At 48.3% G+C, this 26,537-nt stretch overlaps 1 protein-coding gene across 1 annotated transcript in view; it reads right to left on the bottom strand.

Annotated features, from left to right (window-relative positions):
* LOC130155302 (voltage-dependent N-type calcium channel subunit alpha-1B-like) overlaps nucleotides 1-26,537 on the bottom strand; it is a 297,246-nt gene continuing 270,709 nt past the window's right edge. The window contains 11 exon segments of the mRNA XM_056352410.1: nucleotides 1-912; nucleotides 914-1,165; nucleotides 4,469-4,680; nucleotides 4,846-5,053; nucleotides 9,257-9,367; nucleotides 9,946-10,072; nucleotides 11,190-11,317; nucleotides 12,319-12,431; nucleotides 13,729-13,836; nucleotides 15,463-15,571; nucleotides 24,958-25,054. Of these exon segments, the coding sequence (XP_056208385.1) occupies nucleotides 628-912; nucleotides 914-1,165; nucleotides 4,469-4,680; nucleotides 4,846-5,053; nucleotides 9,257-9,367; nucleotides 9,946-10,072; nucleotides 11,190-11,317; nucleotides 12,319-12,431; nucleotides 13,729-13,836; nucleotides 15,463-15,571; nucleotides 24,958-25,054 (1,750 nt within the window). The 3' untranslated portion in view covers nucleotides 1-627.

Below are 26,537 nucleotides of genomic sequence, written 5' to 3'. Positions count from 1 at the left end.
CTGTGTCTCTCCTCTCCCAGTTTCTTGGGTAGATCACTTCTTTCTTAGCAGTGAATGAGATAAAAAGCGGATGCGATCTTTGTTCGTGCGTGTCCATTTGCAACCCCCGACTCCCACCCTGACTGGGGAAAAAATATAACAAATTAATTAAGAAATAGCCCAACAAAATCTGCGCCAATCTCAAAAAGGATCGACAGTCTGCTTTCTCTGCCGTTGAGGGTGAGGACTGCTCTTCTTTCGGCTTCTCGCATGTGTCGCAGATTTGGCATCTGGTGCGTGTCTTTGAACTAGACAAGGCAACAGGGAGGCAGGCGAGAGGGGAGAGAAAGATGCATTCCCCCCACTGCCTTCCCCCTAAGGAGGGAGCCTTCTTCCTCGATTTGTCTAGTGAAAAAGAAAAAAAAAAAAAAAAAAGAGAGGAAAAAAAAAAAGAAAAAAAAAGAAGGCGAGAGGAGAAAGGCTGCAGGAGTGTCTCCAGACCCAGGGGCAGAGCAGTTCTCGTGGCAGGGGCTGCCCCATGGGCCTCCCTCCGGCCCCAGGCACCGCGCGCATCGGAGAGCGCAGCCTTCCAGATGATAAAACTCATCGATTTTTAACACGCATGCCTTGAAGGGTTTTGCCATGCCGCTAGCACCAGTCATCCTCATCGGCTTCATGGTAGTAACTACGTCCTCTGGTGCCAGTCCCAGGGCCCGTGTTGAGACCCAGCGTGTAATGGTAGCCGTTGGGCACCCTGCGGATTTGGTGAGACTGGGAGGTCAAGGAGGAGACGTAAGAAGTCCTTGAGGACCGGCCCGAGTTGGTGGCCACCGCCTCCTCGAAGGTGAGCGTGTCCTCCGGCACCACGCAGTAGGGGCTGTCGGCGTCATCGCGGTGCCCCAGGTAGGGGTCGGAGCCGATGCGGGCCACCGCCGGCGGGGGGCGGCTGCTGGTCCCCGCGCAGCAGCGCGTTGTGCTCGGACAAGCCGCGGCTCAGGCGTCCCGGGGAGAAAGTGGGCAGGCCGGTTTGGAAACTGGTGAAGTGCACGGGCGAGGAGTTAGCGGTCTTGTAAGTGATGCTGGGGCGTGGGGTCAGTGGAGTCTGTGGGAGCTGCCTCCGACCCCGGCATGGGGTACTAGCACCAGATGTCGACAGCAAGGGGCTCCCATTAACTGAACCACTGCCCTACATAAAAATTGGAACAAAGCAAATCAAAAAATAAAAAAGGGAAACACCAGACAAACACAAAGGCAGGCAGGTATAAAACAGAAGGAGAAGCAACAGAAGGGAGAGACAAGTCACAAGAGGAAAGAAAAGCAAAAAAGAGAGAGTTTAGACAAGCACAGTTAGGGGGAGGAGGTTCTCGAGAAATCATTCAACACAAGATGTAAAGTGCTGGAGAACTAAAGTTCTGCGAGCAGTAAAGAAGAACAGAAACGATCAGAGCATCAGTAGGACGCAAACTGGCAGACGGCTCCAACAGAAGGGGACACTGTCCGGAGGGAAGGCATCCACATCATACACGGGCTCGACATGCGCCTTACCTGCACTAGGTGGGAGCAGCTCAAAAACAAGGGAGGGTTTGGGGGTTGGGGTTTTTAGTTTTGCAAATACAGTTTTGCAAAACAGAACTCTTTGCTCTGGGGGTGGATTTTTGCAAAACTTCACCTGACAGTTGTGGTTACTGGTGCTGGGGATCGTTTCTCTGTTCAAAACAGAATTATACGGAAGGAGGGTTTGGGGGCAGAGTAATTTTTTGTAGGTTTGGGAATGAAATGCGTTTTGATTAAATAGCCCCTTTCTGGAAAAAAAACCAAACCAACAATGAAAAGCTTTTGGGGTGGGCTTTAACTAGCAAGTTCCTTAAACAAAAATACATTTACCTCCTCCTCCTCCTCTTTAATACTACACATTTTATTTTTGAGTGGCAGAAGAATCTGACAGCTTCCTGGGTTACTAATAGTGACACGTGGGAGTGAACTAAGCTACAGTAAGTTAAAAAATGCCACGAGTGAGAGGAACAGACTCTTGCTGTGGCATTTCTGTTTACATTTTCCCAGGGCAGTACATGAATAGCCCCGCGAGCGCATTTTAAAAATCTCTCAGCAGATTTTGAGACCAGACCTTTATGTTTTAAAGAGCCTCTTTTCCTTCCTAGAAAAACATCAAGGTGTTGCTTGTTGGGCTAGCAATCAGTGCTTGTTCTGCTCTGCCAGCACAGTTTTCAGGGCAAGCGCAGCAGTGCTGGAGACTACCAGCCCAGGAGCTAGATGCAGAGGCTATTTTAGAAGCTGTTCACATGAGCCCTGCCCTGTCCATCAGAAGAAGGGGTGATACCTGCATTATCTGGGGGTGCAGAGCAGCGTGGGTGTCACGCTCTGCAGCCCTGCTCTCCGCAAGCTTTGGGGACTGATGTGGCATTTGCTGCTCGTGCTGCTGGGCCAATGACTCATGTCTTTCACAGCCTGGAAACAGTCTTTGCCTTTCTCTTCTTTCATTTTTACCCTCTCCCTTCTCTGGCTTCCTCACATTTCAGCTTGACTCTCTGCTACAGACACGTATTGCCATCCCCGGCTGAGCTGCCTCCCATCACCTCCCTCCCTGTGGTGATGGAGCAGGTGGTGACCCCCACCCAGTGACCTACTGTTTTCCCAGATCCAGGAGAAGATGCTCAGCTTTTTGCAAGACCCTGAGGCTGAGCCCCTCAAAATTACGATACTTAAAAAAAAACAACAAACCAGAATTAAATTGTTTAGATAAATATTGCGCTGTCTAAAAATATTTTTTGTGAGATTTTCAAACCTTCTTTACCCGGGACCAATGCAGGAAAGGGTCTTGGACTGTAAAAAAAATGGTGAGGTCTTTTTTCAAAATGTCCAGCAAGCTCCTTCCTGCTGAAACATATGGAAATTCTAAGAAGTTTCATCTCATTGAAAAAAAATGCTTTTCCCAGATTAAATGGGATTTATGTTTAATAATTCTCCTGCGCTGAAAAGAACGCTGCATGTCTATGAACTATGGGAATGCTTCCGTTTTTTTAATTAAAACATATGTGATATTTGAAGTTCTGGTAAACTGAGCCCGCAAGAAAGGAGAGGCATCATGCTAAAAATCAGTGCCATCTTCCTGCCTCTCAAACCAGAGGGAGAAATTAAGAAATGGGAAGAAAAACTCATCTGAAAAATCAGATGAAGGTCAGTCAGGGACTGCAGAAACCAGAAATGGAAAAGACACGTTAGGCTGCAGCTCCCTCTTGCTATGGCCACACGCAGTCCTGGGTGCATGGGACCTTACACCGATGTCACATCTCCCCCCAGGCTGACAATGACCGTGCAAAGCATGTCCCACGCCCAGGGCTCTCCAGAGCTGCGGGGCAGCAGTCCTTGAGCACTCACTGCAGGACACAGCCCCTGATGCTGCAGTGGACCATGCAGGGAGAGAGAAAGGCACAGGACAGGGTAAGAAGACAAAAAGCTGCTTCATTTTGCAGCTAGCAGGATGTTGCGCAGAAACCACTTCATTTAAACCCTTCCCCTGGGCTCTAACCCCTGCTGAACACAGGATTCCTGCCCGCTCCCCACCAGCTGAAGCTGCTGCAGGGGCTCAGGGCTGACAGCACCCCTCAGCCCCTTGGAGACCCCCGGTCAGCCACACACCACCAGCAGGCTGCGAGCTCAGGGACACATTGGAGAGTGGCCAGAGCCCCCCTCCAGGCACAGCGGCTGTGCATCACTGGGAGTCCTCTTCCACCCGCATCCTGCCTTCTCCTACATCCCTCCTCTCCCTTACTGTGATTTCTCCTCCCAGCTAGAGAGCACATTTGAAGATTGATTTGACAGTAGGTAAAAATGAATTTTCCCTCAATTTTCAGAAAATTAACCTGTTCCACCATAAAGGACAGCTCTGAAGCCCAGGCGACGGCAGTTGGAAAATCCTGCTAATATGAGCAAACCTTGCTGAAATCACAGCTCTGGCTGCCTGCGATCCCTGCGCAGTATCGCACCAGCTTGTACTGCAATGGCCAGGATCTCTTTGGCAATCACCACGTGTTTGTGCACGGGGCAGCAGTGGGTGCTGCGTTAACACAGCTGGCAGGGGAACAGTTCAGCTCAGTTGCCCAGGTCCCATGCCACGCTACCAGCCTACCTTGGCTCAGGTGGACTTTCTCCACCAGCATCAAAAGCTCTCCATTCTCAGGGCTCCCAGGCTGCTCTTGCTGCAACCATGAGCAAGGGAGTCCTTGGCAGTGGGGTCTCTGCAAGATGCCTTGAGTCACTCACACCGTAGGCGGCTACTAAAGAGCCATCAAGTGACACTTCCATGCCTCTTTTGGATGTGAAGCGTCAAGCAGGACCTCAATGGCTTTATCTACTACTGCCTGGCTTTTCTTCCCCATTCTGTCTCCTTTCTGCTTGTCTCTAAACATACAAAATGTGTGTACGTCCCTGGAAGGCCTTAGGGCTCTTTTCCTGCCCTGCATCTCCTCACCTGTCTGTGTGGACCTTGCTCTGGCCCTCCGTTGGGCGAGGTGGGCCTGCTCTGGTCGGCAGACTTGGGCTGAGAACGCTCCCGGCTGCCGTAGCGGTCGCAGGAGTAGAAGCGCTGCTTTTCAGAGGAGGAGGAAGAGTGTTGCTTCCTCTCTTGGGACCGGCCACGTTCCTGCTTCTTGTCCTTGGAAGAAGACTCACCAGACTGGGCTACTGAAAGAAGAATGTTGGTTGGGGGTCACTAACATGGGAGGAACTTCCAAGTGTGGGGCAGGGAGGTCCTTCCAGGTAGATGGGACTCCAGAGCACATCAGATGACTTCTGGGCATCCCGAAGGGAGAAGGACAAGGGAAAAATTCTTGTTTGCAAAGCACTTACCAGCTTGTCCATCAGCCAGCTGGTGGGGGGACCTGTCCAAGGACTTCTGCTTCTTCTCTTTCCGCCGGTGACAGCGGTGGTGATGGTGGTGATGCCCTTGCTCTGGTGGCATGCGCTCCAAGGAGTACTCGTAGAGGTGCATGGCGTGAGGACGCTGCGGGGTCAGCGTGGAGACGGAGCGCTTCATGGGGCTCGTGTCTGGGATGGGCTGCAAGGGAGATGGAGGGACATGGAGCAGGGTGAGGGCAGGCACTGCACCGTGCTCAGCTGCTTGGTTCCCAGCACGGGGAGGGTCATACAGTAAGAGAAAGGGGCAAGGAGGGGAAGGAGAAAAAATGGTTAATTGGATATAACTGGAATGGGTAGAAGGACTTGTGGAATGGTAGATTGAGTGCTAAATTTGAGGAGCAAATGTGATCTCCATTTGCTGAAATGGGCTTTACTTTTAGCAGAGTGCCAATCCACAGGTACCATGGGTGCAGAGCAATATGCAGCACTTCACACCAAACACAGCATCACAGGAGTCAACAGTAGACTAGCAGGGTCATAGGGCAGCACAGTAGCAAGCATCTCACAAAGATAATTCTCCAAGACTAGTTTCACCCAAAGCTGCTTCAGGACCTGTTGTCATCCCAAAGCAACTCCAAAGAAGAAAGCATGAAAGCATTGCTGGGCATCATGTGGAGAGGGAATAAAATCAGGAACAAGTGGGCAAGGTACAAGCAAAGCCACTGAGAAATTAGTTCTATCTCCCTGTGGTTGAAGACCACTCCAATCAAACATTTAAACCTCTCTTCTGCCACTGTTGCTCCTTGAAGCCCTTGGGGCTGGGACAAGCAGGATAGCATGCATGTCCTGCAACTCTACCAGGACATCTCAAAAAATCACTTCTTGGGTTTGCTATTGCTATTTTCAGATCATTTGTGGCCAAACATCTGGACACTGGGCACCTCCCACGGGCACTGCTGGACCCTGTCCTTGTGCCAGTGGCAGCTCCAGACCCTGTTCCCTTCCCTTTAGCTTCAAAACCTTACAAAAATGCTTTGCAGAAGCCAGGGCAAGTGGGCTGCAGGACAGCTGGTCTCACAGCCTATCCCTTCCCTACTACCCAATTGCCAGGTATAAAGCTTAGAAAATGAGGACGATTCCCATGCGTCCTTCTCTTTCACTCTGCTGGCCTCCAGCTGGCTCTGTGGCGGAGTCAGGGCTTCATCCATCCTCTGAAGGTTTCCCTGGGTTTGCCACTGCATCAAAGCTGCATGGCAGCGGAAAGACCTCGGAGCATGGGGGTCCAGCCAGCCAGGGAAGGAGCTCAGGACATCCTCCGGTCCCTCAGCTCTTACGCTGGCTGGAATTCACAATCCAATATGTGCCTCCAACAACAGTTCTTGCAGAACATTTACTTTGTTCACTGTAACCTTTCCAAAGAGCCTTGTATTATTTTTACAGTCTATGCCTATTTTGTTTGCTTATCCTGAAATTCAGATCTCTGTTGCCCCATGATATTTACACAATGCAAAGCCAGTTGTTTCACAGCTCTGCTCATTATTTTGAGTAGAAAGAACCACTCTCTCTCCCAGCTGGCTGTTGCGGGCAGGCTATCTTGTGTGCAAAGGTGCAGTCTGAGTTGAGTTTTTGTTTGGTGCTCTCTCTGTTGCTAGGCAGTTACCTAAATATTGGTGCTTCCCGTTTCTTTCAGAGGCACAAGGAAGACTTGGCTGGGGCAGGGGAGCACAGCCCAGCCTGTGGCATCGGTGCAGCCCAGGGTCTGCACCAGTTCACTTAGCGGGACCACACTGTGCTGCATTTGTCCACTCTTGTGGCCCTTGTTGTGTGAACAAGAAATTACACTGAAGATCTTCATGTTTGTCCTCATTGCTTGCTGTTCAGCCTGAAGATGGAGGGAGGCAGAGAGGTCTGTACGGTGGATGGTCTGATGGGCAAAAAACGTGAAAATACTTCCTACTAAAAACCCTTCCTCAGATTTCCAAAATCCATATAAAAGCTGCCAGCAAGAAGACAACAGAAATTTCCCAACAAAAAGCCAGCCATTGATAAGAAATGAACATTTCTCTTTGGACATGATTCTGTGCTTGTTCCAGGGACAAAAGTCCCCACTGACACTAATGGGAAGTGGCAAAGCAGTGAATACCCTTTCCATAAATCCTGACAATGCTCTCGTTACGTTAACGGGGCATGCACAGACTCCCCACAAGCCTCGGGAGACTATACCATAACCCTTCAGAGAATTACTAATTGCTTCTTCATTACCAAACCGATTGTTTTCACTTCCTAAATTCCTGTGCAACAAGGCATACAAAAACCAATAAATAAGCAAAACAAACAAACAAACAAAAAATCCCTGCTATTACAGCGTGCAGCGTGCAATCGTGGATTGAGGGAACTGCAGCAAAGTGGAAAGAGATAGCGGCTGCAACGGTGCAACATTGGACTCCAAATGAGAAGGGAAAAAAGTAAAGGGTTAAGGAAGGTTAATTATTTCTTAACATGAATTTAATAAGGTACAACTTAGTGCAAACTACATACTGCTAGGTAACTCCCAGGTGACCGTGCTTTGCTCCTCTGCAAACAATTCGGACAAGATGAGAACATTATTTGAAGCAGCCCCACAGTACAGCCATTGTCAGACATCACGGCAGATGTGCAGCAGACACGATGACAAAAAGGGAGGGGAGGTGATGGGGGAAGAGGACAGCAAAGAGCGAGGGAGGAGGTGAGATTGAAAGCATAGGAAGATATTTTTTTTGTATTAAAAAAGTAGAACATAAAAAGACAGAGGAATGACAGGCAAACAGAAAGGGAGACATCCAGAAACAGAAAGCATTGCAAATAAGGGTTATAAAAAAATCAAAGTTTGGGGGGAGCAGAAGCAGCATGTGAGAAGGAGGGTGAGGGCATGGAGGGGGAAGACACACACAGAAAGTACATCAGTTATTTGCCTGAAGCTACAACCACCAAAACATAATATTATTAAATGAGGTTAGATCCGCTCAGATATTACGGGCCTGATTCATAACAAGATTCAGGAGCTTTGGCATGGGGCAGCTGTGCCCTGGGGAACACGTACCATGCTCCTGCAAGAGACACTCACTCCTGCAAATACTCGAGTGCAGGGGAGAGGAGTTCCCTGAGGAAAGGCTTGTGCTGCTGGCACTGCTGCTGCCAACCGCACTGCCTGGGAAGGAAAGATGCTACCTGTGGTCCAGGATAAAGAACAATTTTGTTCTGGGAAGGGGGAAGGGAGGGGGTATGGGTTTGCTTTGGGGTCTTTTTCTTTTATTAAGCATGTTGAGTAGTGTTCCCGATAACACAGAGAATCCCAGTGCTCATACAAAGGCTGCAGTTTCTGAAGTCAGCTGGGAAACGCGCTAGCTGATGAAGTGTAGCTTGTGCCAGCCTGAGCACATTACCAACAAGATGCTATCTGTTGGAGCTATTGCCCTACGTGCAATACACAGGCTTTTAGTTCTAGGGTGCAGCGTACCCTTTACATTCTGCTTCCCATGGAGAGCAAGGGAAACAGCCCACAGCCACCGGCTGCTCCTTCCTGACTATGAATCAGGCCCTTTGGAGGAGAGAGACATGACTGTGAGCAGTAAGATGTTCTGACACACAGGAGGCAGAACGGTGGCTGGAGAGCAGCCGGGACAACAAGCTGGCAATGAACATGTGAAATGCCCCAAAATGATCTGTGAAAACCATGACATCCTGCACGCTAAGTAGCATCCACAAGTTGCTGTAAAAGTCAACTTTAGCGATGAGGCTTCTTTACAAGAAGTTGAACAAGGGAAATCCTCAACATCTTACTGACCAAAGCCATGATACAATATATGCTAAATATATAATATAGTGGGAAGAGAAAAAAACCCAGGGAGGATGCTTAATGTCTCAATGCAGCCTACCAGGCACATACTCCCTGGTACTTCTGTACCTACTACATTCATCAAAGAGAATCACAGCACATCTCCAGCTTTCTTTGTGGCTAGGGCACAGGAGCACGCCTTGACTGGCTGTCTGGATAGACGGCATGCAACTGTCAACGGGAAACACATGCCTTCCAGGAATACAGGCTGGCAAACAGTATTGTCCTCGGTTAATGAGAACACACAGTACTGGGTAGGTAGTCCTGAGTCAGCTACCCAGCCAGAGGGATTTCTTTGGTTTCTTTTTGCTGCAACCAGGGATGAGTAGAACTTGGGACAGTGGTGTATCTACCTATAAATACCTGCCATCCAAGCACAAAGGCTGGTTACCTGTCTCCAGGTTCAGCAAACATCTTTTAAAACAAATATTTGCAAGCAACTTCCAACAACATGGCAAGCAGAGAGAAGATACCGAGTTCTTGACCAGCTCTCAGCCTCCCACCACCAGTAGCATCTTCCTCGCTCACCTGAGTTTCGGCAGCTAGGCGCGGCATGGACGCTGCCCGCCCCTGGCTCTCCAGGCCTGGTTGGTGCTCCCCGTTGGCAAGTGTGGGGCTGATTTCCCTCATTTCTACCACCTGATTGAAACAAGAAATAGTTTCAGTAGCAAGAATATGAACGTCAGCTTTGAAGCCTTCATCTGAGCAGGCTTCTGCTAAGTCTGGTTTAATTGTAAAGAGGGAAAGAGAGTAAATTAAGAGCTGCGGAGTGCCCAGGTTACTCTATCTACAGTGCTGTCTTCAACAAGGATGACAGCAGGCCAAGCTCTTCCACCAGCCATGGCAACAAGCCCCAGGTGACCTGTGAAACTCCTCATCTGAGTTTATACACTGATGACAATGGGACACCTAGGAAGAGATAACCTTAAGTAACCTATTGCAGCCCACGTGTAATTCCATTAAAAGCGTGCCCAGATGTACAGCTATCAGACTGTAAAAGCTACTGGATTTGTTTTTTCTCCATAATATTCAGGCAACCTTGGCCTTGTAAGAGACAGAACAATGCTTGTCGCAAGGGACGGATCTGCCGTCTACTGCATTTCACCCTGTCTTTACCTGTTTTTTCCAAACATTTTCTAAAATTTCTAAAAACCTACTGCATTTCTAAAACCTACTGCATCTCACCCCATCTTCGCATCTTCACCCTGTTTTCTCACCCGTTCAATGGGAATTTCTTCTGAGTGGCCTCGTTCAAAAGCTGGTGTCCTGGTTTCATAAAACATATCCTGGGTGCGTTGGGTCCCCCAAGAACTGGACTCTTTGATCCCACCCTCTGAGGCTGGCCTGTCAGAAGGAAAAGAGGAAAAGATTAATTCTTTTGCAAAGAGATTTTGCTGACCTTGTTGTGATGAAGGTAAATGGCTCAGATGCCCTTTGAGGTTTCACTTGTGAAACTAGTTTCAGGATAGGCGCAGCTGCTGGTGAAGCTATAACGTCCCTGGCCACTTTCTACACAGCCTGAAGATCTCATGAGCAACAAGGAAATCAAACCAGCTATCACTTTTTTTTTTTTTTTTTCCCCAGTAACTAAGGAAAACAACTTCTGCAGCTTAAGTTCTGATGAAGAATGAAGAATTTTGGAGTTCAGGCAAATTATGTCCAAGACCAGCTGGACATGGGTCAAACCCATCTGTGGCCATGCTGAAGTACATACACTGAAGGTACAGTGGTACAGGTGGCCCTGGGTTTCTCTGTTCAGTCTGATCTTAGTTTCCCCATCACAGTTATTTGGGATATTTATACTTTGGATGTCTATTACTAAAGAACCATAGTGCTTGTGACCCAGAGGACAGTCACCTGAAGAGCAAGAAATGGAGAATAGATTAGGAATCACTGACACAATAACTGTCCTCTTCTCTGTGGAGGTATTATTTTACCTAAAGACAAAGAGCCAGATTCTGTCCCGGAAAGTCTCAAGAAGCTCTTGCCATTGCCAAGTGCCATGAGCTCGAGGGATGACTTTGTTCCCAAGGACATTCTGACTCCCATGAACTCACTGCAGTGGGGGTTGGTGGGTCGGGATGTGTTTGGTTGTTTTGCAATGATCCCAAATTCCTGTGAGCAGACTCACACTTACAACTAGCCACAATGACAAGCTCTCCAATTAAGATTCAGAGGACACCATTAAGAAAATACACAGCTCTGGAGACCCCAATGCCAACACCACGTGGATAACTACACCTGAGACAGCAGTGGGAAGCAGAGCCACAGGGAGGAATTTTGGTAGCCACAGGTGGGAAATTGTCCCATCCATGGTGTGAAGGAGCCATTGGTTTTGGTGTCACCAGCGGTGCTGCCCCACCTCCAAAGCAACTGAACCAGCAGTGGTTGGGGTTGGTGCATACACCCAGCGTGCCCTTTCTGTGTCACAGCTTTGGCGAGGAGGTCCCGGGATACTCACAAGGCACCCCCGTTGTTGAGTGAGGCTGAGCTCTTCTGGCGAAGGAACGCCTTTGCGTTGTTGAACGCTGTGGGCTGGGTTTGCTCCAAGGTGGCCTTCAGGGGGTGGAAGAGTGACACCGGTCCAGGCTATGAAGCACAAGGAAAGGTTGTCAGAGACAGAGCTGTGAGCGGAGGGGATGCCCTGCAGTGCTTTTCCTCATTAATAAGAAGTCCACTTTGTCACCTTGAGGGATCAGCCCAGCAGAAAGCACACCCCAGCCTTCCCATAGCTGGAAGGTGCTCTGCAGGACACTTGCTGCCCTCAGCTCTGGGTAAGCCAAAGTTGTCCTGCAGCCCCCTGCCCTCTGACAAAGCATCCTGCGGTCCCTAGGGGATTGCACCCACTGACGTGACCAAAGGGGCTCTGCAGTTCAGGTGGCTCAGACACAGCGTCTGTCGTAGCCTCCCATCTGTGAGCCAGCCAGTCAGGCCATGCTGAAGATCAGCTGGAGGGTATCCTGAAATCAACAGATATTTGTCCTAGGGTAAGGATAAAAATTTGTTTTCGGGAGGTGGGTTTGTGTTGGAGGTGATTTTGGGAGGCTAAGATTATAAGGGGTAGGAGTCAGCAGGTTAGAGCAAGGAGAGGGAAGGAAATTTGGTTGATGCCATTGGGCACACAACCCCAAGCCAGTTGTGTGGAAATATTTTCAAAAAATTGTAAAAATCTTAAAATCTTTTACAGCCAAAACAATTTTGATTAATTCCCATTTTCAGGAGCAACTTAAACATTTTATATACAAACTAGCATCAGCTTTCAATAATTCTTTGGTATCCCAAATAAATCTTTCAGTGTTCCCTAGTCTCTAGGCTACTACTTCTGAAACTAGCATTTAGCCTGTCAAACGTCACCTGACATTTTTTTGAAAAGATCTTTCCTGACCTACTGGAAAAGGCAATTGCAACAGTTTTGTTTTTTTTTTTTTTTTTTTGACAGAAAGAGACTTTGAGGAGAGGTTTCCATTTCTGAAAGAGCATTTTCAAACCCTGCATGAAGAAGCATCCAGACTTTCTAGATGAAATGTGCTGATGACCCTCGTCAGAGCTGCCCAGGGGCAGGACCGAGAGGCTACCGCGTGGCTGGGTACCTGGCACAGGCCTCCAGGTGGCTGGTGGACTTGCTCCCTGGTGTTCTTGTTCTGCTTGTAGAAGTCAAATATCATCAGCGCTGCATAGACCTTCCCCACAGTCATCTCATCGGCTGCCAGAGGATGGTGAAACACGGCAGACATGTTGATGTGAGGAGCAGGGAAGGATCGGGAGAAGAGTAAGTCAAAGAGCAGAAGAAAAAACAACAAATGGGTGTCAAAAACAAGGCAAAAGAAGAGGTGAGGTTAGAACAATGAGGCAAAATAGACAGAGAGAAGTGGAGGAAAGAAAGAAAGAAAGAAAGAAAGAAAGAAAGAAAGAAAAAGTTACAACAGACTTCTTCAGATCTTTGCCTGTTGCTGCCTTTCACACCTGAGGAGGATGGCCGCTGCCTCTAGCTCCCCGCAGCAAACATTCGCAGAGAACGTGCAGAACAAGACCAGGCAGGAAAACTCTGTGGCATTGTAAGCATTGCCCTCAGAAGACTCGCTAAATTAATACCAGACCCACAGCTAGCTTTTTATCAACAAAGAAGCCTTACTCCTATTTCTTTGAATTATAGTCAACTGGGGCATAATGGGCTAACGTACACTGAAAGAGTATTGCGTTTTTCCAGTTGCCTTTTTCCACCCTCACAGCTGTGCTAGCAGCCCTTCCTGGCACGGCTGGAGCACTTACTGTGCAGCAGAGGGTTAAGGCAGCAGGTACACAGCCATCAAGAGAGAAGGGGAAGAAAAGCCTTAAGCAGTCACTACCCACTGATTTGCACCTCCTCAGCTCCCTCATTTTTTCTTAATTAACAATGTCTTTATTGCTCTGCACTGATTCTTATTAATCAGGAATCCAGAGCCCTTGTCTGGGTCAATCAAGATAATGGCAAACTTTCCATTTTCTTGGCACATTTGCCCAGTACATCATCAAGTGACACAAAGGCCTTTAACCTTAAAATACCCCACTTGTGATTCTGCAAGTTCTCAGCAAACTTTAATTTTCCTGTCCTGGTTTTCTGGAGCCCAGAGAGTAGAAATTGTTCTCTCATCCTGAAAGGCACAGGCTGAAGGCAGACAAAGGCCAGGAAAAGGCTTTGGAAGAGGCTACGCAGGGCACTGGTCCCTTCTTGGCACTGGGTTGGTTGTTGTTTTCTTTCTAAGTATAGGAAACCTGCTGCAGCATGATGAAATACATGCCTAGAGGTGACCTCAGCTTCCCTGCTCCGTATATGCCCATAGCATGGAGGTGTGAGCTGTGAACCCTGCAGGGAGGGCACCAAGAAGCCAAACTGCACTTGGTTTCTTTGTTGCATCCTCTAGGTGCACCTAGACGGGGCTAGGGACAGAGCGGGCAAGGAGGGAGAAACCTGCTTCTTAGGTGGCTGCGAGGGGCTGGGGGCTGGCTGATGAACCGCTTACGTTTGTGAGGAGGCACCAGCAAATCCAGCGTCTTCTGGGACAGATTGGGCCAAACCAGTGAGATCTCCTTTCTCAACTCAGCATCGCACTGGTGCTGTTTAACACCCCCTGCAGAATGGGATAGGGGAGAGAGAGAGAGGCACATGAAGGAGAGTGAAAACCCTTGTGCGCACATACCACTGTTGGCACTGCAAACGCAGAAGGCAATGCCATGGTTGATTATAAAACCTCTCCACCAACTTTTCCCAAAGTCTTTGACAATGAGACGTAAGCACGCTGTTCGGTGTCAGCAGTGATATCACAAGGTAAAAGAGAAAGAGCCGAACACAGCAGCATTATTCAAATGGCCAAAGTGAGGTCTTAACACACAAGTGGAAAGTGATTAAAGTATATGTAAGCCAACAGGCCAGCTCCCAGATGAATGCACTGCACGGTAGCCAATTAAGTAGTTCATCTGAATGACAGAGATTATTTTTCTAAGAGAAAAGTAATGGGAGGAGGCTCTGGGTACTCTGCTACGTGGTGATTTGAACTCCCCAAGGAAACTCATTAGGGAGGGTTCATTAAGGGCCTGTTAGTCCCACTAAAGACTCAATTAAATGTAGCACATGACACCTATTCAAACAAAGCACATATCAACAAAACAGGTCAAAACCTCACAACCCACAGCAAATATAAACCTTATAAAGAATCCAGCGCTATCAGCTGAGCTCTCTTCTCTGGTTCCCTTCCAGTGTGCAGCCAAAGACAAGGGTGGGGGGAGCCTTTTTCAACTGGAAAAGGCTGGTTGGATTACCATTGCTGACAGGTAACTAGAAACCTAAAATAACACAAACTCGCTGCATCCTTAGCTAGAGGGTATTACTAAAATAAGGCGATGGCCCCTAAAACCCCAGGCGGTCCTAAACATATCCTTAGAAATGAGCGATACTTGGTGTCACTCCCTAGGGAAGTCCCAGTGACCTCAAATTTTTGTTGTCTTCCAGCACTGCCTACCCAAAGCATCAAAGGCAAAGTTTAAGCAACATATGAGGGAGGTAATTAATATGTAGAGGTTGAATGGCTGGCCTAAAACCACTTAGGAAAAGCACAACATCCTAACCCTGCCCTGCCCTTTGCTTATAAGAGCACTGTTACCTCCTGTTAGCTTTTAAATGAGGTATAAAAGCGCTTTGGCCAGTCATGCCTTGATTCTGACCCCAGCCAGCCTGATTAACTAGTGTAACGACCCAGAGAAAAGGCCAATGATTTTATTACATTGCAAAGTTTAATTGGGAAGTCAAGTAAATGCCTGATTAAACACTTAAATAATTAAGTTTTATCTCAAGGCAGAATGCAGTTCACAGCACTTGGAGTCACTGCTTCGCTGCCAGCAGAGAGCAACTGGAGAGAAAGGGTTGTTCCTCCCTCATGCTGGAATAGTTAAGAGGTGTGGAAACTCTCATCTCCGATGTACAGCAACAAGCCCATGCACAGGGCTTCTCTGAAAGCTCTCAATGGAGATGGCCAAAGTTCTCCACAACATGTCGGCAGGGCTGCCAGTGTGCAGCCACCCCAAAGGCAGAGTGATGCTCAGGACCCCACTGCTGCCTGCCCCAGGCTCCCTTGTCCTCAGGCGCTGGCAGATAATATGAAAATAGCATTTCCACCTGGGGCAGGACTTCTGTGGTTTTGGGAAGACACCAAATCGGGGTCTGAGCCCCCGCATGCTGTTAAACATCAGCTCCCTCTCACCTGAGGCGAGTTTGATTTCTAGGGCAGTGCGGATCAAAGCCATCAGCGTGGACGTGAAGTGGACAGTTAAATCCTCAGGTGAGATCGGCATGTTCATCCGCACCAGGCGCTGGAGAGAGAAATGCAGTCGCTGTGAGTGTGAGTCAGGATTCCTCCCCCCACCCCCCTTCCCTCCCCCCTCTGTGAGGCCTTAGAAACAGCCAGATTACAAATGCCCGTTAACTTTTTGCGCACTGAGCTAAAATGCATCTTTTCCATATAGATGTCACCTCCCTTTCAGGAGCAGGTCTGAGTTGTAACAGTGGTTTTAGTGGTTAAACAATTGATTTGCCAGCATTTGTACTGCAATCCTGCCTCCTTCCAAAAGAAGTCGATGTGACTGCTCTCGTTCCATTTCAAACCTGGCACCCTGCTCCTGATGGTCTCCAACTATACCTGCAGCCTCCAGACACGTGGCTGGTACCCGTCACCCTACCAAAGCAGCATGCTCAGGAGATACAAACTGTGGAGCCACCTCCACCATCCTTGCCTACCCCAGTTACCCTCACCCATGTTATGGTTCTACAACAGGAGTGACAGCAACAAATGGGACCTGGCACCATCACATGAAGGAAGATGCTGGAGGATTTGCATCTACCATCCGAGGATGCAGCTCCATCCAGAAAGTGACCGAGCCTCTTCCAGCTGTGCAGGTGAGTGGGACGTGAGGAAGGCACTGTCAGTGACAATGACAACAGGAGGCATGTGAGTGCTTTGTACAGGAGCTGTGCAGTCTCTGGAGTGGTTCCACGAGGATGCATTTCATGCACAGCCTGAAGCACACTTGAAAACAAGGCTGGTGAGCCCTGCGGTGTGGCTCTAGTGCTCTGGGGCAGTTTGGGGCTGGCTGCTAAAGGTGTGTGACATCCTTTTTATTTGAGACCCTTGGGTTCTGTCTCTTACTTCCTTCACTGTGGGCATCCTAGGAGCTCTGAAGGTCTCTTCCTTTCCTTCCAGTCAGTGAGCTACACAGCTCCATCTGGACCTTATCCACAGAGGAAGAGGCTGGATTAACACGATGAGGACTATAGTTTCCCCCAACTATGTTCTTTCCGGACAGATATGGAATAGTCCCTCAGGACCAGTGTCTTCCAAGATCTTCAGACCTGGTAGCAATTCCATCCTCATCACCAGCCAGGACCAGCTCTGACAGGGCAAAGTCATTCTTCTTGTAAGCAATGAAGTACCTGAGATTGCTTTGGAAAACTGTGGCTCCCTTAACACTCCTGGCAGCAGATCATGTAAATGCAGACGAGACAAGCCTTGCTGATAACCTTAGCAACACATTTAAAGGATGGATTTCTTCTCCTTTGGCAATCTAATGATTTCTCAGCTCCTCGGCTTTCACAAGCTGTTCAGAAACCTCCTTGGCCAGACCCATATCAGACGAGCCTCAGTGTTTCCGTTCACCAAGGGTACGTGCAACCTGAGGAAGTCTCTGGGCATTCATCCGTCTAAGCAGAGCCTCCCAGCAGCCTGTAAAACCAAGTGTGAGCTTGGCCTGGGCCCCTTGCTTGGGAGGGAATTTCATCCATATCTGAAGGCTGCTTAGTCTGTTATTTTGATCCCTATCACTGTTCAGAAACCTTCTCTTTGTTTAACAACAGCTCAACATGCTGCAAAAGAAATCTAAGCAGAGCCAGCAGTGGGCTGCGGACTCACCGAGGCAGCAAGCTGCCCTGGCAGGCAGCGCACAGGCAAGGCCAGATCCTGCCCAGGCTCAGCACCCTGTAATACTGTGCAATGGCGATGGTTGAGAGGGTTTCTCGTAGCTGCAGCTTTGCCAGCGCAGACCTAGCTGCAGATGTGACGGCGGTGGCTCAGGGGTACCTCACGCAGCCCCACTCACCCTCCTCGCTGGCTGGGGAAGCTGCACGGTGGAAGTGCTGCTGCTTATGGGCAGGTTTTTTGCTGGTGAGGGGAAACAGCGTGTAGCTGAGAGCAGGGATCTGCCTGGAGTTTCAGGTGAGGTGAGAGGCAGAGTGCTCAGCGTGAGCACCGATTCCCTACTCTTATGCTCTACTCAAACGTGAGCCAACACTGGTGAACGAGGACTTGGTCCATCACTGGGTTAGCTCCTTGCTTACAGAAATCTCTGATACGCAGTTTCCCAGAGTATGAACTTAGCTGCCTTAGGCCTTTTGCTGCCTGAAAGAGGACAGACTCCAGCCCTGGTACCTTCTGCCAGCCAAGGAGAAAATGCCCCACTCCAGGCAGGACATGTGTCACCACTGATGGGGGCACAGGGCACTGGTCCAGTGCAGAAATTCTGCTTCTGAAGTGAGCTGACATTCGGAACAGACGAGACCTCCTTATTTATCTTGTTACTTGTCTCCGGATCTCGTTGCATGCCAAAGGGACAAGAAACTCATGTAACAGCTTACCCTGCCTCCTGAAGTCTGAGACAAACCATTACAATCTCAAAGATTTTTGTTAAAGCACGCCCAGAGGTTATCTTCCATGTCTGACAAGCCTCAGAGATAGGGAAATAAAACCAAGACTCTCCTCCTTTTACAATTCAATGAGAGTATCAAATGCTGGCAATGCCACAACAATTTTTTTCTGTTCACTGGTGTCGAATGAAACAGGATTCCAATTCAGACTTCTGCCCTCAGCACACAAAAAAATTGTTATATCGACAAGAGTCCATGGTTATCACTTACAGAGTCCCACTGAATCCCATTTCAGTGGGAGAGAGAGTTAAGGGATGGAGAGAGAAAGAAGACGCATGGAAGTGAAGAACAAGCAGATGAGAAAGAATTCCCCACAGGAGAGCTCTATCCTCACAAAAGCTAATGCCAAAATGCATTTTGGGACTGAGATATCCCAGGTCCCCCCAGCTGACTTTCCAGACCAAATTCCCAAAGGACATGGATGCAAAACACAGGCCATGTCCCAGCAATACTCAGCAATGCTGGGTGGTGGTGTTTCCTCCTAAATTTAATCAGGGACAAAGGATTTAGAGAGTGATGTTCCAAGAGGTTGCACACTTGTAATGGTACACTTGCAGGAAGGCTGGCTGAGCAAAAGCCACATGGAAATGCTGCATAGGAGTGCTGCAGCCAGCCACCAACCACAAAAACTTTCTCCAGAGCATGTCCCTTCCTTCCTCCTCACATCGCCCTCCATGCTGCCTGGTCTACAGCATTCTTCCCATCCCAAAATACAAACTGATCAAACAGGTCAACCCAGACACCTTTAGGTCATTGAAATTTCTGGTAAATCACCAACCAACAGAAGGCGGGGTTGTTGTATCACTCCTCATGCATCTCACAGCCCCTAGCTAGGGATGGCCAGCACTAGCAGTCACATCAGGAGAGGGGAGGCTTGGTCTGGCTTGGGTGGGATGTCTCCCTCTCTCCTATCAGGGTAGCAAACCTGAACACATCTCCCCATCCTCCTCTGGGGTAGGTTGTTGACTGCCAGTTGAGAAGCACGTGCACTGCAAGGTGGACTGCAAGTTGCACTTACCAGAGCAGAGCAGCTCTCCATTTCTTAGCCAAAAACCCCATAAAATGAGACAAAAGTGCCTTATAACCTGCTACAGCAAAGCTTGACAGGTCTCAGCTACAAGCTGCCCCAGATCCCTCCCAATACCAGTGAAAACTGCTTTCTTGGAAGCCCCTGACATGAGAAAATATGTTGCTTAAATGGATATGCCACATTTCTGTGAGAGCTCCTGCTGAAGATGAAGCAGGTACCAGAAAGGAATTAATTCATCTTTGATTCAAAATAGCTTTGTCACCACGCCATGTGGGAGGCAAGGGAGAAGGCAGCTTGGTGAGACATGCTCACTCCATGTCCCCACACCACCATAGGCACCAGTGGAGCCAAGGAGTGATCCAGATGTTGGCACAGCTGCCCCAGAGGAGGCACTCGGCACCAGAATGTCCCTGCCCATCATCTAGTGCATGTTCCTAGTGCCATAAATGCAATGGAAAGGCCGAAACTGCAAACAAAAAGATACCTTAATTCTTCCCTCCAACGTTATAAAACAACCTTAATGTAAAAACATCTCCTTCCAACATGCACGGAGCAAGAAATTCCAACGTTTTCAAAGCTGCTTCCTACTTTTACCTGTATTTTAATTCATTTACATTTCTATAGGACCCATTTAAAAGGAACTGGAATCCAACTGAAACTGGTAAAATTTCTCAAAGATGAATTTTCTTGTTGACCCAAAATTGGTCTTTGAAAAATGAATCACGAACTTCTGATTTTTATCCTTAACCAGGACACAAGAGAAAATTTCTATGCTTTTCATACAGCATAGGCAACAACATGGTTAACAAAAGCCAAACAACTGAACCACTTGTTTAGCTTGTACATGGCAATTTAAAGTAAAATTAACATCTCTCCCCATTTTTGCTGTTACTCCTGGCTGAAGTTGTTCTTCAAGGCCATGTCTTACCAATCCCTTGTGCTTTGGAAGTCAATGCAAAAATCTGGTAAAAAATAAATAAATCTGATTTGGATAAGTTTTCATCTTTCTGGACTCCAGAAGGAAAACATATGAGCCTGCTGATGGAGATGTCAGGCCACCCGATGCTTCCCCACACTAGTAAAAAGCTTGCATCACTTCGGGTGCCTTGGAAACTGCCAGCCACAAATGAGGGGTATCCAGGAAAATAGCTGGGAAGCAGGAAGAAAAAAAGGTTAAAATCCCTCCCAGGTGCCCAGACCTGGCAGGAAAGGGCCTCCCCCTCTCCCCGGCTGCTCCTCTTCCTCCCTTCATCTCCAATTTCCTTTGAGGAAAAGCAGCTGGCAGCAGATGGAGTCCCCGCCTCTGTTTCCCAGCTGCGCTTGGGGAACCCTTCTCCAGCCCTTGGTTTTAATTAGGTGGTTTTGGAGGCATCCCCCTCCTGAGTAAGGGGAGCTCGTTAGTGTTTCTGCAGGAAAAGGCCCCAGAGGCAGGAGCTGCAACAGTGTCTCTAGAGTCTCCTAATTAACTCTGTGCAGATAACGAGACAGCAACCGATTACAGCCAGGTTAGGGAGGCAATGCTTTTTGCTCTGGTTACTTGTGTGGTCAGAGAGGTTCTAGTAGTGACTTAATTGCAAATAAACAAAGACACTGCTAACGAGAAACCAAACCTGTGTGTCAAGTAGAATTGACAGAATTTGTGCCCTTTCAACATTTGGTTTCTGCAGATTTCCTGCTCAGAACTTCTTGGACAATGTCTGAATAGGCAGGGAATTTATTAGAGAAATGGGGGAAAATTCCTCCCAGTATGAAAAGTCAGGATAAAAGGTCTCCTGCTGGCTCCCAGCCTGACCCAGAAAGTGAGCACCGAACAGAAATATCTGCACTGTAAATTTTATTCACCGACACATTTGTCCAAACGTTAGCAGGAAGAGGAGCATATGGAGCTACAAATGCCAGGAAAACTAGCTGGCACCCCAACGGATTTGAATCATTAAGAGCACCCCATCCACAGCCCCCGCGCAGCCACTGGGACAAGAACTGCTCTGCGAATAAGTCCCAAATGGGAATAAATTCAGGACAATGGAACACTGCTGGTGGGAAACAAGGCTGAGTTTGGTGAATAAATTATTTGCTATGAATAATTCACCCTGACCTAGTTGTAATTATTCTACTCTCATTTAACTCTTCTGTTGGCTTCAGAGAGGCTGGCCAGGGCCCTCCTCCCTCCCATGGCCAACAGAGGAGCGAGGTCTGGGCCCCAAAATGTGGGCTCTGTCTCTGGCACACAGCTGGACCTGTCTGGGCTGGGGAGCCAGCTCAGCTCTGGGATCACCCCCCATCGCATATCCAGGAGCCTTGGCCATGTCAGGAGGTGATAAAGGAAGAAGCCAGAGCCCTTCTAATCCCTGCAGTAAATCAATCGCCCTTGAAATAGGGAGCAAAAAGCTCTGCTTGACAGCATCAACAGAGCCACAAAACGAAGTCAAGAGCCCCCTCCAGCTGCCAGCATCGCCCAGCAGACTCCATGTGGGACTTTGCCTAGAGCAGGACTTGGACAGTGTAGAGCCGTGGCTGCTGGTGATGCTGTCTTCTCCTGTCCCTGGAGAGGGTGGTAAAAAAATGACTCTGAAGAGCAGTGGAGAAAGGCTTGTGTTAATGCCTCTCCTGCATCACACCATTCCTAAGAATCACACCCTCAGGCTCTCAAAAAAAACCCTCCTCCAACTTCACTCTTGCAAATACCTGCAAGATACCTTGATGGCACTGCAGTGTCAGAGAGATTTCCTTCTCCTATTTTTTCTAAAGATGCTCTGCAGTGCAAAGGACAGACTGACTCCAGGTGACGGCAAAGCTGGCTGCGGCTCTGCCCTTATTGCTACTACTGGATAGGACATCAAACCCCAGGACCCTTCACTATCAACAAGCTGATATCAAGACAAACAATTGTCTAAGAGGCCTCAAAATCTCAACACATGACTGTCAACAGCGTGAAAAAACATCACCACCCTCATCTGAAAATGGACAAGCAATCAAATCTCAAGACACTGGAGTGAAGTCAAAGTAGGTTTCTTTCCTCTTTTCATTTGAGTAGAAAAGATTTTAAAATTCAGTCCCTTCACATTCTTCTCACCCCCCAGTGCAGGACAGAGCTCTCCTGGTGCCCGAGCAGCGCAGCCGGGGCCCCCCCGCATGCAGCCCCAGGCAAGCAGCAAGCCACGCGCACGGAACTGCAGAGGCTGGTCATGCCGGCCAAGGAGACCAGTTGAGAAAGGGGAACCAGAAAACAGCAGAAAGGAAGGACAGCAGCCAAGGGGGCTGCAAAGAGGGAAAAATCCAAACAAAATGACAGTGTGCACGTACTGAGAAGGCAACACAGACAAAGATGGGGAAAACACATCAAACCTTTGCAGAGAGGACTGGGAAAAAAATATATGGAAAGAAAAAGGATGGACACGTGGGGCAAAAGAGCTTTTGCCAGACAGACCAGTAAGGTTTATAAAATATCATTTTGTTCAGAGAGAGAGAGAGCAAAACCAGCTCAGAGACAAAGCCCTGGCGGCTGTCAGCACTGACTCTGCTGCAGTTGCAGGACAAGGGGGTCGTTGTCCCTCTGCAGGCTGGCTCTGCGGGAAGGTGTGCATGGTTGGGTGGGCTGCCCTGTGCTCCCCAAGTCTCCCATCAGCTGTGGGAGGACAGCAAGGTTGGCACTGGTAGGGGAACAGCTGGCAGGTGTAGGGCAAGGGGATGCCACGACCCACACGCAGCCGCCACCTGGGGGAAGATGCTCAGCACCAATCTGTCTCGGTGGACATGCTGTTCCTAGTGCTGCAGATAGAAGGGGAGGAGGGAGGGAGCCAAAACCAGTACTGCCTCGCCACAAGGGTTTAGTTTTATCAGCAGCCATAGCTGGGAGTGAGGGTCAGTGCAAGCTGCAGCCTTACACTGTTGGAAAAAATTCAAATCTGGTCTTAAATCCATATTTCTGTATTTTGGGGCTCTTTGATAACATGCAAAATGAATCTGATCACCTTCAAGCTCAGAGAAATCTGATGTCCAGTCTAGATTTGAGCTGTTTGATTGGAACCAGTCTCTACTTTCGGTTCAGTCATACACAGACACCCTTTAGAGGTTTCATAGTTGATAAGTAAAAATCAAAGATGCCTTTAAAGAAAATCAGGAGTCTGTATTTTAGAAAGAAACCGTTGGTATGTACCTAAGTTCTGTGGATTTGTTCTGTGAAGACAGACAAATTAAATGAGGTCCCAGCTGACTCACAGGGAAAAGACAGACAGGGAAGGCACATCTACAGTGCCTCTGCCCGGGGAAAGCCTGCTGCAGCCGTCAAGAGCAATCGCAGAGGCACACAAACACCACACTAAGAAAATCAGCCAAAGGGTTTGTTTAAAATGCCTATTTTAACACATGATCTCTGTGTCCCCTTTCATTTTCTTCCTTTTTTAACTGCACAAGATTGGGGGGTGGGGAAGCTTTATGCTTGTGGTACACGTGTGACCACAGAGCAGCAGGTCTGGGTTGTCCAGCTGCAAATGCCTACTGCCGGGCTTTCAGCAGGGCACAGCTCCATCTTAAGTCAAAGGAAACTTACAGGTGTTAAAAAGAGACACCGATTACTTTAAAATCACTGGGTTTCTGCGTATAATTGGCACTTCTATCCAGATGTTTACCTATCTACTCATCTATCTGAAATAGCTGAGAGCTGGCATTTTGATGTAGCTGGGTTTCTCAGGCTTAGTTATGGTACGGTGGGTATGAATTACTCATAATAGAGATGCTGTTTTAAAGCAGCTACCAAAGTGGCCAGAAACAAATCAGAAGAAATACATAAAAGATATCTAACTGGCTAGCCTTAAGGTTATGTTTAATTTTCTTTTTATTTTAAATCCTAACACTCTGAGGAAGGATCTTGTATCTGAACCTCTTCTTGCTGCTAAGTGCCCTACATAAAGGCAGGCCAAGGTTTGGGTTTAGCTTGAGTCTTTTTGCAAAATCTTGCTTTCATAAGGCTTCAGTGAACAAACAAGCACTACTGGAGGGGCTGTTGTGATTGGGATCCGTTGCACCAAGCACGGTGGGGGCCAGTAATTAGGCTTGGTGGTGACTCAAATGACATCAACTGCCAAAAAAAACCCTGTTGAGTTTTATGGGCGCCCAATTACGCCAGTGCTAAATGCTTATGACAAACCTCTCCCTCTAAAACTGTGACATTCAATGTTAGAAGCTTCCCAGGAATCAGCCCTGCAAATGTAAATTTCCAAGCGCCCTGCGAGCCGTTGGGAAGGCAGTGCAGCTTTAACTGGCAGGGTCTGGGTCTGCTCCTTAATTCCAGTTCTATGTCTAGCTCAGTTTCATCCCCACAACATCTGAAAGGCGGCAGCTAACAGCCTTTTGCAGTTTTGTGGTTGAATTAAAAAGTTTTTCAGAATAAACAATAAGTTAGAATGATTTCTTCATCTAACAGTCTTAAATGTTTTCTGTTAAAATAATTTCTTGCACAAGGGTATTTAAGGAGCCCTTCTGGTGTTGCCTCTGTTTAATAGCTTGCTAACTCCTACAGTACTGCCTACTCTAATTACTCCAATCTAATTAAGGAGGGGGAAAAACAACATACTACTGAAGGGCTAGTGAGAATGGATAGTCAAAGAGCTGTAGGAAGATAAATGGGGATCATATTGGTGGGGTAATTTGCTCATTAGCACCCTCCTTCCTCAAATTAGCCTAAATGGAAGCAGAATGAGAGAGAGAAACACTGATAGAGACAGCAGAGACATACTTAGAAAGACAAACTGATGTGCCATAGTTTCAAAGACCAAAAAAAGGTTTAAAAAAAAAAAAAAAGAAAGAAAAATAAAAAAAGAAGCAGAAGATCCAAAATCCAGTCTGCTTGGAAAGCAGAGAAAGCACCAGAGAAGTCCAGGAGAACAACACTAATGCCACAGAAAACCGGCACCCACGTCAGCCACGGCACAAAAAGCTGGTGGTTTGGCAGGAGTTTCTAGGGGGTTGGTCTACCTTATAGGCAACGCGAGCAGGGCATTTCTTTCCCAGGCCTAGAGGTGGGGACATGTGTCTCAGCATCTCATACATGTCTGTGTAACTGATGCGCCCGCTTGGAGTCAAAGGGAGGGAGGCAAAAGCGAGAGGACACAAAAATCAAACCAGACCGGGTTGGGGGGGGAAGAGGGGAAGGAAGGGGAAAAGGCAACACAATGGAGCAAATGAAAAGGAGGAGAGAGAGGGGAAAGCAGACAAGAAAACAGAGATCTGGTTAATCAGATTTCTCAGGAAAACAAAACCAAAATGAAGAGGTGGGTAAATAGAAAGGTTTCTCCACTTCCGTTGCTGCGTTTCAATGCCCAACGTCTCCTCCACACTGCAGGGACGTCCCGTGGCCAGAGCTGTGCCTCGGCACGTGGGTCCCTGTGGGGAATGATTGATGTCTCTGCTTGGGGTGGTGGGGTGGTGGTGGAGGGTGTAGGTGTGGGGAGGGCTGGGTTTGGCTGGCTCTTGGCGGGGGTAGAGGGATGCTTCCCTTTCTCACCCCCCCCCCGAACCAGTCGGTCAAGGCTGTATTCACCATGCCAGGGAGAGCTGGTAGGCAGAATTATGGGACAGGGAGAGACAGGGCTTAGAGAAAACATTCAGCTTTCCATCAGTAAATGCAGAGTTTGGGTTTCAGGCTCGCCTGAGGGGCTGTGAGAGAAACGAAAAGCCAGTTCCTGGTGTGTTTGCTCAGGGAACAGCCTGGGACTGCTCTGGCTCCAAGCCAAGGGTGCAGCTCCGCAAAACCTCGGCCAGCCTTCAGTCCTCCTCCAGCCTGAACTCCAGTTTGACAAAACCAGAGCCCAGACCTTGAATTGCAGTAAGGTGATGGAAAGGGGACCTGTTTCTCCCTGTCATTTGTTGGGACCCTCTTTCATCAAGCCAATGGGAACTGGTTGTCTCCGCCACCGAGGGTGGCCGTCTGTCCTGTACGTTAGAGGGAACTGGGAATTGCAGAGATTTGGGAAAAAGCCCTTAAACCAGCTGATGGTGCCTACCTTCAGCACACGTGGTAAATAAAACCCTGCCCTGAAAGGCAAGTGCAGAAACAGCCAGGAATTCTGTTTTGCCTTTTTCTGACTACTGAAACTGGGAGCATGACTATAACAATCTCATTTTCTTGTCCCAGCGAGCTGCCTGCTTGTTACGCTGCGCAAATCTGTGCTGCCTGTCATCTGAGGAGACCTAAGTATATTGCAGCACGTTATTAATTAATGTTTAACCCTTGGAAAAGCAGGACAGCATTATCATCTCCACTATACTAGGAAGGAAACAAAGATCTAAGCTCCCATATGAAATCCCTTTCTCCTACAGAAACAGGCACCTGTATGCCAGCTCACTACCCTGACACGGGTCCCAATTCCTATATAGAGCATCAGTGCAAGAGGGGGTGGAAGAGAGAACTTACCAAGCCAAAAGCAGCTATTCCTGTCCTTGGTAACTAACACAGTTAAAATATCACCCAGGCTTTTTAGCCCAGAGCTAATTTAAAGGCTGCTGAGAGACACAATTTCTAATTACAGCCAATGGCTTCCCTCTGGCTTCTCTCT

This window comes from Falco biarmicus, chromosome 9, assembly GCF_023638135.1.
Source record: "Falco biarmicus isolate bFalBia1 chromosome 9, bFalBia1.pri, whole genome shotgun sequence".
Lineage (NCBI taxonomy): Eukaryota > Metazoa > Chordata > Aves > Falconiformes > Falconidae > Falco > Falco biarmicus.
Note: the sequence above shows the minus strand (reverse complement) of the source record. Positions and strands in the feature narration are given on the sequence as shown.